This window comes from Cucurbita moschata, unplaced genomic scaffold (genome assembly GCF_002738365.1).
Source record: "Cucurbita moschata cultivar Rifu unplaced genomic scaffold, Cmos_1.0 Cmo_Scf00004, whole genome shotgun sequence".
NCBI lineage: Eukaryota > Viridiplantae > Streptophyta > Magnoliopsida > Cucurbitales > Cucurbitaceae > Cucurbita > Cucurbita moschata.
The window spans coordinates 6,065,874-6,075,668 of NW_019268520.1; the positions used below are offsets into that span (position 1 = coordinate 6,065,874).

The 9,795-nt window shown below is 36.1% G+C and overlaps 3 protein-coding genes across 3 annotated transcripts; 2 read left to right on the forward strand and 1 right to left on the reverse strand.

Moving 5' to 3' along the window:
• The first annotated feature begins 594 nt into the window (after positions 1-594).
• LOC111442130 lies at positions 595-1,456 on the forward strand. Its single transcript, XM_023079408.1, has 2 exons — positions 595-917; positions 1,008-1,456. The coding sequence occupies exons 1-2, from the start codon at positions 683-685 to the stop codon at positions 1,355-1,357; spliced, it is 585 nt and encodes a 194-aa protein (XP_022935176.1). The 5' UTR covers positions 595-682; the 3' UTR covers positions 1,358-1,456.
• Positions 1,457-1,959: 503 nt separating this feature from the next.
• Positions 1,960-5,850, reverse strand: LOC111442393 (vacuolar protein-sorting-associated protein 37 homolog 1-like). Its single transcript, XM_023079784.1, has 7 exons — positions 5,560-5,850; positions 4,218-4,427; positions 3,660-3,747; positions 2,940-2,979; positions 2,794-2,840; positions 2,601-2,721; positions 1,960-2,527 (listed from the first exon to the last, which is right to left on the reverse strand). Exons 1-7 carry the CDS (start codon positions 5,571-5,573, stop codon positions 2,367-2,369), a joined length of 681 nt encoding a protein of 226 aa, XP_022935552.1. The 5' UTR covers positions 5,574-5,850; the 3' UTR covers positions 1,960-2,366.
• A 2,722-nt stretch (positions 5,851-8,572) lies between these two features.
• LOC111442031 (uncharacterized protein At3g50808-like) lies at positions 8,573-9,795 on the forward strand. The gene is made up of 4 exons (XM_023079277.1): positions 8,573-8,679; positions 8,775-8,966; positions 9,066-9,281; positions 9,356-9,795. Exons 2-4 carry the CDS (start codon positions 8,775-8,777, stop codon positions 9,494-9,496), a joined length of 549 nt encoding a protein of 182 aa, XP_022935045.1. The 5' UTR covers positions 8,573-8,679; the 3' UTR covers positions 9,497-9,795.

Below are 9,795 nucleotides of genomic sequence, written 5' to 3' on the forward strand. Positions count from 1 at the left end.
ATATTTGTCATATAATAAACTGTATTTGTCTTATAATAAACTGTAATGTAAAGAGAACAAATATTATAGGCAAATATGTAAAGAGAACAAATATAGATATTTGTGTTATAATAAATGGTCTGTAATGTAAAGAGAACAAATATAGATATTTGTGTTATAATAAATGGTCATAGACCAAAATGTAAAGAGAACAAATATTGTAGACCTGTAATATAAGGCAAATATTTAGATATTTGTATTATAATAAAGGGTCAATTTAGGTAGTTTTCAACCAAAGAATTAAAATAATAAATTATAGATTTTGGGGGCATTTACATGATTAACGTGTTACTTTTGGATATTTTTAAATTTTACTAATTATCAAACTTCTAAAAATAGATACTTAATATCCGTAAATTGATTGAAACAAAAACAAGTATTTTTATGCAAATAATGAAATTAGATTAACATTAAAATTTAAAGTTTAACAAGAATTACATGGAAATAGCAAAATTTATGTTAAAATTTTACGAACACAAAACAAACAAGAAAAAAAGTTGAAATTTTTAATTGAAGGAATATTTGTGATCGTTGACTTGCGAGCAGATAATCCAATATATAAACCAATGTTGCTTACCTTGACGCTCCCATGGTGGAACGCACGTCGCCTAAGTAGTGCCTCTCCACCTTCTTCCTTCGCTATATGAACCTCCGCAACCCTCACCCATCCATACACACACACACTGCCTTTTACAGACACCACAACATCAACATGGGACCTCTATTGCGGCTCACAATGGCGGCTTCTGTTCTAATCGGCTGCATCAACATTGTAGCAGCGACGAACGAATACGACATCATTCATATCGGCGGAAAAGTTCTCTGCCAGGACTGCACCCAGGGGTGGAACGAGTGGATCAATGGCAAACCGCTCAAAGGTAATACAGAATTATTAGGGAACAAATTCCACCTTTAAAATTGCAATCGCTTTCTCCGATTATGTTAATCTTCGACGATCTGGATTGCAGATTGTAAGGTATCTGTAACGTGTTTGGACGAGAGAAGCAGAGTGATACACTATACGAGTGATCTAACCGACGAATTAGGGCAATTTGATATCAAAATGGAAAAGGTGATGCACGGCAAGAATTTGAACCCCAAGAAATGCTCGGTTCGGCTAGTTTCGTCTCCGGATCCGTCCTGCAACACCATGACTGATTTTGCCGGCGGCCGCTCTGGCGTTCAACTCCGGGGACCGAGCTTGGTGTATCGCGATTTGGTCAAGTATGTGCTAGAACCATTTTACTTCACTTCGCCTATGTGCGAGGAACCTGATACAGATGGCTCCGATGATAACGGTGGGGGGAGTAATTACTGAAACTCCTCTTTTTTTTTGTTCTGCATTCCAACTTTGCTGTTACTGATCTTGTGAATCCATCAAATTTATAATATTTTTATCACCATCTTTTTACCTTTTCTGTAATTTCCTAAAATTTCTAAACCCTAAACCCTTTTCCTAAAATTTCTAAACCCTAAACCCTAAACGAAAGTCAAAATGAAGAACTAAACGATCCTAAGTGCAAGAAACAGATTCTTAAAAAAACAAAAGAAGCTTACAAAGTACAATAAACCTTTGCCCAGTAAATTTTGAGAAGCCCACGAAGGAAAAACATAATATCTAGTAAATTATATTAGACTTTTAGATATCGGACGGTGAGCCAACGAGAATATTGGTCCTCAAACAGGACGGATTGTGAGGTCTTACATCAGTTGGAGGGGAAACGAAACATTGCTTAGAGTGTAAAAACATCTCCCTAATAGATAAGTTTAAGATCATGAGACCGATGGTAATGCATAACAAACCAAAGTAACAATATCATCTTAATATGCACTAATCGAAGGTATTGCTAAAAAGTTAGATTAAAATGGTATGAAATGAACATGTGAAAACATCATTTGATAAATACCATCAGTATCACATTGCATAACTATGTATGTATGTATATATTTTAGAAAAGGTTAAATTACAAGTCCAAACTCCGATTAATGTACTTATGATGAAGTGTTAATTACATAAAAAGTAGAGAAAAATGAGAAGGGGGCCTGGGTAGCTGCTATCAACTTGTAAGCTATGATAGAAAAATGATGCCAAACAAAACAGCACAGATATCATCTTTACAACCATTCATCAAAGTGAAAAGAATCAACTTATTATCATCACTAAAACGAACCCACACAAACTGGTAGAAAACACATCTGGGATGGATGATTCAAATGATTTCAACCTCCACCCCTGAAAGAGAACAGCTTGTAGCAGTAGCAGTAAGGCAATAAATTTTGTCGGTTAAGAATATACCTCACTGCCACTGTGATCAGTATTGTGCGGTTTAGTTTGAGGTGGTTCTGGCAGCAAGTTGAATGAGAGCTCGCCGGTGGTAATCCATACGCAGCTTCTTGTATTTATGAGTAAATGAACTCAAATCTATCTCTCTCTCAAGGAGCTGCATGTGCACCTTCTCCGACTCCTCTTCTGTCTCTTTCATTCTCTCTGCAAACAAAACGTTTCAATAATCTGAGCCAATTTGTGACCACAAAATCCGATAACGACTATCACGATATACCTTGAAGCCTTTTGAGAAGTGAAGCAGGAGAACAGAGCTTCATAATGTCCTCTTTCTTTCGGTCAAGCTCGTTTAGCTTCTCCTCGGCCGCTGCCAATTCCGTTGTCCGAATAATTCTGCACTGTGAGAGAATAAACAAAAGGGAGGTAGCATAAAGGGCAAGAGAATTCACCATTTTCTGATAAACCCATACCTGGTTTCTGAGTTCCATGATGCGTGGTTCCTTTTCCACGTTCTCACCTTTTCAAGTTAATATCATGATTAACATTTGTCCCGTAAAGATGTGCTTAGAAGAAAAGGCAAGCATAAAAGTCACTGAAAAAAAGCAATGTTACTTACTAGCAAGCTGAAGAGTTTCCTTACGCAGCTCATCTTTTAGCTGGTGACATATAAAAAAAATGAAAAAGAGAAGGAACCAATCAGGAACAGTTTACATAAAGAGAGACATAACAGGGACCAACTATAGAAACCACATGATAAACATAAGAAATCGTTAAGCAAACAGTTCCTCGGTAACACGAGTCAGTTATGCTAAATTCAGTTGTATCTCATTCACATAGTTATCAAAAGGTTTAGTGATGGAAGTGCACGAGGAGGCATTGAAACTCACCACCTCCCGAACTTCATCACACGACCTCTCCACCTCTATAAAATCATACGTTTCCTCTCAATCCTATGATGCTATTCTTGAGATATTGCTAGCTCCCACCTTTAATTGAAAATAATCAAAGTCGGGAAAGATATAATACAGGAAAGAAAATCCTGCAAATCTTAATATCGATTAAGAACGGTTTGTTTCTTTGATAAAGAAATGAACTATTCATTGAAATAATGAAAATAGAGAGGATGAACATCCTATGCTTACAAGCAGTATACTAGGAAAGATGAGGAAAATACTCCGCAATTTGCTAGTATGGAATCAGAAATAGAAAGGCTGCATGAATAGTTAAATAAACAATCTGCTCGAGATACTTGAGAACCATCAGGTGAACATATTAGTTCTCTTCTATCAAAAACAACCCAATTAAACTTGAACTAAGGGAAGAAACTGTAGCTTACATTGTTCTGAATTTTGACCTGGTCAAGTGAAAGGAGGAACTGATTATATGCATCCTTGTCTGACAAAAGCTTTCGCAACTCATCAACACTGACCAAATTTAAAAGGGGAGAAAAAAGAGAGGGATCAATATCCTGAAATGACGAAATAAAGAACATTGAAATCTGGTTCGAATCATAACAAGCATTTGAATAAAAAAATTTGTACAACGGTACCTATAAACATGCAAACATCATATATTAACTTACAAGAATGATCACTTAAAGAACGTCCTTGACGAGAAACACACACATGTAGCTTTATTTCACTAATGAAGTTCAAATCTTATTAAAACACACACAGACACACAAAAGATGAGTGGGTTTTCCACTCCTCAAAAGCATTAAAAATTTTGGCACTAACATTGACTGAAAAGGTACATAGGTACAAAGAGCCAAAAAAAGGAAACTCGAACTGCACAAAAATAATCCAAAAACCATAAACTTCTGAATATGAATGAGAATCAAGGAAAGCAGTGGGCACAAGCATAATTTTTTGTAGTCATGGACCTGGAGCTTTACCTTTTGTCCTTCAAAGCAGAAATAATGCCGGCAGCTTCAGCAGGGGAAACGTGTGATGGAGACTGTGGCCTACCAGAAAGCCTTTGTGAACTGGAATGATTGGAGGAGGTGCTACCTGGGGTTGCAGGGCGAGAGGAGCTAACAGAGGGTGGATACCATGACTGTGTGGTAACATGTTGTGGAGGACGCACCTGTTCCTCTTGAGATCCCCTGAAAGTAGATACAAAAACACTCAGAATGGGTCAATGACTTTGCAAATCATACCAAGAAAAACATCGGTTTAAATGGAATCAGATCTAATCACGATTCAGTGAAAAATGTTGCAAAAAAAACATTTCCTTTTTAAATGAACTACGAGGAAGTACACTGCTCAGTAATAAAAATAGTGTTGCCAAATTCAGATGAAGGAATGCTAATCCTTTTCCAATTGTTGATTTCTGCAACCAACATGAAAGAGCATACACTCTTTCGAAAGTTGTATGTGGTTGCTTTATGCAAGTACAAACTTTCAACTGTTGCTTCAGAAACATAACAGGGGCAACAACATGCTTCCGAATGATTAGGAAAGGAGTCCCACATCGGCTAATTAAGGGGATGATCATGGGTTTATAAGTAAATAATACATCTCCATTGGTATGAGGCATTTTTTGGGGAAACCAAAAACAACGCCACGAGAGCTTATGCTCAAAGTGGACAATATCATACCATTGTGAAGATCCGTGATTCATAACACTCACTCTTTTGCTTGCATTAGTCCATCACTTCTCACCTAAGGTACACTGCGAAGAACGTCTTAAAAAATAAAATGGTAGGGACCCAATAAATTGGATTTGCCAAGTACCAACACGGCATGGGGGAAATGCGTGGGACTCAAAATGCTTGAATGCGGTCCGACCAAGCTCTACGCAGAGTAAACATGTCCCTAAGGATCCTCAAACGAGACGAACTTACATTCTCGGCGATATCAAACTCTCAAACGTTTTCCTTTGTCGTGCAACAAGAAAATTTGAAAAAATTGAGCATAAAAGCCAGATGTCGTGCACGTCAAGCAGATTCTTGAACAAAGGAAGTTCAAACAACAGGTAGCGATACAGATACAAACAATTAAACCTCTTAATTCACAGCCACAAAATCGAAACCAATTATGAACCAAGTCGGTCTAAAATCAATTCGTAACGAAGTTGAGAACGCAGCTTAATCAAGAAAATGATGCACAGACTGGCCGGAACCCCCAAAAATCGAACAATCAGAGTTGAAACCGACTAAACAAGAGAAGCCCAATCCAAATACATGAAATTAAACACGAAAAAGAGAAAAGAAAAAAAAAAAAAAAAGAACATACCAAAACTTGAACATAGGTCGGAGGATAATTGATCCAGAGAACAAATGATATGAAGAAAAGCAAAACCCTAGGATGAAGAATCCTCCGACCGGAGAGAAAGGATCCGGCGGACAATTAGACCTCGAATCCTTCTCTATGCGCGTAATCGCTTTCTTAGGCCGGAATCAAACACCAAATTTTTAACCGATGGAGTTCGATGATTACTCCGACTACTAATATCGGTGCCGTCGATTTCTCAATCGTTCTTCTATGTTATTAACTCGTTGCTTTTCATTAAAATGGCGCGTAGAGTAAATTTCGTGGAATTTAATGTGTAGTTTTGTTTGTTTTAAGTAAATTTAAGGTTAATTTATACATAAAAACACCCTCATTTATAAAAATAATAATTAAAAAAAAAAAAAAAGTATTCTTATTATTTAAAATGTAAATATTAGCTTTTATATTTTTTTCAAAATTGTATAAATTTATTAAAATATTTAACAAAAATGATTGTTATTGGAATCCGAACACCGACTCTACCACAATTGTAGGTCCCACTTCTCATTCAAATATTATATTTTAAAGAATTTCAGTATTTAAAATATTTATGATGTATAAAAACTCCTATTTTGTAGAAAACTAATATTTTACCTACAAAATAGGAGTTTTATTATATAATTATTGCGCGGCGGCGCTTGCCTTCTCCCCTTTCCCTTCATCCTCCGGCGGGACATGCCGCCGCCGTAATGCTACTATCGCCACCGCCCAGGACGAACCAGAAGAGGCGGTGTTTAGAGTTGAGAAAAGGAAGACAGGGCAGCGGGTTGGGCGGCGGGGGAAGGGCATGTGGGCATTTTGAGAGAGATGAGGTTAGATGCTTTTTCATTTGTGGGAGAGATCTTATGGAGATTTGATCAATGTGATTGAATCATAAAGTTACAATTATTAAATGATTGATTCAACACAACCTAGCTAATCATGTTCCTTCCAATATTTCTCATTTCTAAATTACCCCTCAACTTTATTATTCTCTCGTTGTCACCCCAATTACAACCTAACATACGTGTCATTGTAGGTGTGAAAATTTCTCCATAACAAACGCGTTTGAATATATATATATATATATGGGTTCATAATCACGCTTTATAAGGGTGTGGAAACCTTCTTCTGGCAGTCGGGTTTTAAACCCTTGAGGGGAAGCTCGAAAGGAAAGCCCAAAGAGGACAATATTTGCTAGCTGTGGATCTAGGTCGTTACAAATGGTATCAAAACTAGACACCGGACGATGTGTCAGCCTTCTCGCTATTCTCCAAAGAGGGTAGACACAAGGCGATGTGCCAGTAAGAACGCTGAGTCCCAAAGGAAGGTGGATTTTGGGGCGGTCCCACATCGATTGGAGGAAAAAAAAAGAGTGCCAGCGAAGACGCTGAGCCCCGAAGGAGGGAAAGCCCAAACCCAAAAAGAAAAGTACAAAGAGGACAATATCGGTAGATGTAGATCCGAAAGAGAGCCTTTTTTTGTCAAGGGTGTCCCACTCACGCGCCTCTTTCCTCTTACAGTTTTTTCCCCCTAAAAAAAACATTCTTCACTGACACATTGTACTTATACTGCCATCTCCCATTTTACGGACAAATTTAATTATATATTTTAATAAATATTAAAATATATAAACTAAAATGACTTTTAACTTAAATGGTCTTGCCTTAATATTTAACTTTATTTGTAATATAACATGTTGTTGTCGTTATTTTAAATACAAAAGATAAAAGTAATTAATATTTTTTTATCTTATCTTCTAGAAATTATTTATTCTTATCCTCCGTACATTACATATTAATAGCCATTTTTAATTAACATGTCAAGAAAAATACAAATAAATTAATTATAAATTATAAAGAAATAAAGGAATAATGGAGGAAGCACTTTATGCCTACACTCCCACTAAAAATGATGCTTAACAGTTCATTGTCGCTGTTATATGTATATTTATTTATTTATAATTGGTTTTATAGTTACTTTATTTATTTATTTGTTAAATATATGCTGAAAATTCTAAACAATTATTGATTTTGGATATGTATATTATTTTAGGGATGCATTTGGATGACTTCAGAGAGCGCCACGTGGACAAATCACATTAAAAATTAAAAAATCTCAATTTAATAAACTCATTAACAACCTATTTGTTTCAATAACCATAATGCCTTTTCCTTAATATACTTACTATTTCAAGAATTATATATATGTATATATATTTCTTTTTACTACAAATCTAAAATGGCAAAAAAAAAAAAAAAATGGTTGAATTTCTAGCCAGAAAAGGAAAAATAGAATATATATATATATATATATATATATATATATATATATATATTTTAATTGAGAGATCCAAACTTTATATAAAAGATTAGAATCTCACTCCACTTCACATGATTCATCATCCACTAATCAAAATTCCCTTTTTTTCACCTTTTTTATCTTTAATATATATACATAAACACACATACACACATATATATATATATAATATGGGTTTGTTTATGGCAGGGGTTTTGCCATATCCTATCCCGTCGGCGCAATACATGCAATGCAACACACCTTCCTTAAATAATAAGTTAATTAAAAAAAAATGTAATGATTAATTTAAATTTTAGTTAAATTACCACCACCTTTTAAAACTATATATATATATATATATATATATATATATATATATATATATAGTTTATGATTTTAATTAAAAGTTTAAAATTTTAATTTAACAGCAAAAAAAGATGTAAAGACGTGGGACGTGGCGGAATGATAGGCGTTGATGGAAATGGGAAGAATAAGATGAAGAGTAGAGGAAAGGGTGACCTGGTGCCAACGTAGAGACGAGGGGAAGATCCAAAAGCAGCGTAAGCGCGAAACTTTGCCATCTCTGTCAATTACATCCAACGCTTCTGATTACTCCTCAGCCACCAAATCCCATCTCCACCGTCCATTACATACATTAACCTTGTCCCTTCACTCTTGGCCTATTCATTTGATTCCTCTCTCATCTCATTTCTCTCGTGAGAGAGTTATGAGAATAAGGCAAAAGCTCACATTTTTTCCGATACCCATTTCCAATTTCGCTCATCCAGAGGAATTATCGTATTGGTAAGCCAAAAAGGATTCACATTTATTTCTCTGTTTCTTCTTCTTCCTTCCACATTCTCATTTCGTTTTGTTTTTGCTTTAAAATCGCAAAAAAGATGAAGCAGAAATCAGTAATGTCGGCGCCGCCGTGGCTTGAGCCATTACTGACCACGCCCTTCTTCTCAATCTGCCACACGCACAGCCACGCGGCTAGGAGCGAGCGGAATATGTACTGTCTCGATTGCCACACTGACGCATTCTGCTTTTACTGCCGCTCATCGCACCACAAGGACCATCAAGTCATTCAGGTTGGTATCATAACTTTTGGGAAATTCTAAGACATGGGTATTGTTAAGCATTGTTTTTTAAGAAATGGGTTGGTTTTTGATTGTGGAAATTGGTTTTAGATTAGGAGATCTTCGTATCATGATGTGGTAAGAGTTGCAGAGATCGAAGATGCTTTGGATATCAGTGGTGTCCAAACGTATGTGATTAATAGCGCGAGAGTGATGTTCTTAAACGAGAGGCCTCAGCCAAAAGCCGGGAAAGGAGGAGCTCATATCTGTGAAATTTGTGGGAGAAGCTTATTGGATCCATTTCGTTTCTGTTCCCTGGGCTGTAAGGTCAGCATTACTCTGTTCTTCATTAAATCCTTCAAAATTCATCATCATTTTGCATAATTCTATGGCGTTTATAGCTGGTAGGGGTGAAGAGAAATGGGGAAGATGCGAGCTTTAACGTGGAGGCGAAGAAAGAGGCAATGGGGATGGAAAGAAGAGAAGGAATTTCATCGAGGAGAAGGAAGGGTATTCCTCATAGGGCACCTTTTGGGGGTTAATTCAATGCTGCCTTTCCAAACCAATTCATTCCATGATTTGGGGTATTTGTCCATACAAATATAGGGTATGTCCCTAAAAATCGAAATAAAATGATTAATTTTGAAAGGGTATTTGGATGTGAAGAGGCAATAATGGAGGGATTGTTATGTTCATAATTGCTAGTTGTATATTTGTTTATTGAGAAATTAAAAATAAATAAAGAATAGAACATGTCTTTGTGGAGTCCGTTTCATGGTTTTTCATGGGCCCATTATCCACATGGGCCGTTTATATAAATAAATACTTTCATTCTATTTTA

Coding starts and splice junctions, on each gene's coding strand:
- LOC111442130 (XM_023079408.1), top strand. CDS start 683: ATGAACCTCCGCAACCCTCACCCATCCATACACACACACACTGCCTTT. Junction 918..1,007: donor CAATGGCAAACCGCTCAAAG/GTAATACAGAAT, acceptor TCTGGATTGCAG/ATTGTAAGGTATCTGTAACG.
- LOC111442393 (XM_023079784.1), bottom strand. Junction 3,748..4,217: donor TCTGCTTTGAAGGACAAAAG/GTAAAGCTCCAG, acceptor AAATTTGGTCAG/TGTTGATGAGTTGCGAAAGC. Junction 2,980..3,659: donor AGGTCAAAATTCAGAACAAT/GTAAGCTACAGT, acceptor ATATGTCACCAG/CTAAAAGATGAGCTGCGTAA.
- LOC111442031 (XM_023079277.1), top strand. CDS start 8,775: ATGAAGCAGAAATCAGTAATGTCGGCGCCGCCGTGGCTTGAGCCATTA. Junction 8,967..9,065: donor AGGACCATCAAGTCATTCAG/GTTGGTATCATA, acceptor AATTGGTTTTAG/ATTAGGAGATCTTCGTATCA. Junction 9,282..9,355: donor TCTGTTCCCTGGGCTGTAAG/GTCAGCATTACT, acceptor TGGCGTTTATAG/CTGGTAGGGGTGAAGAGAAA.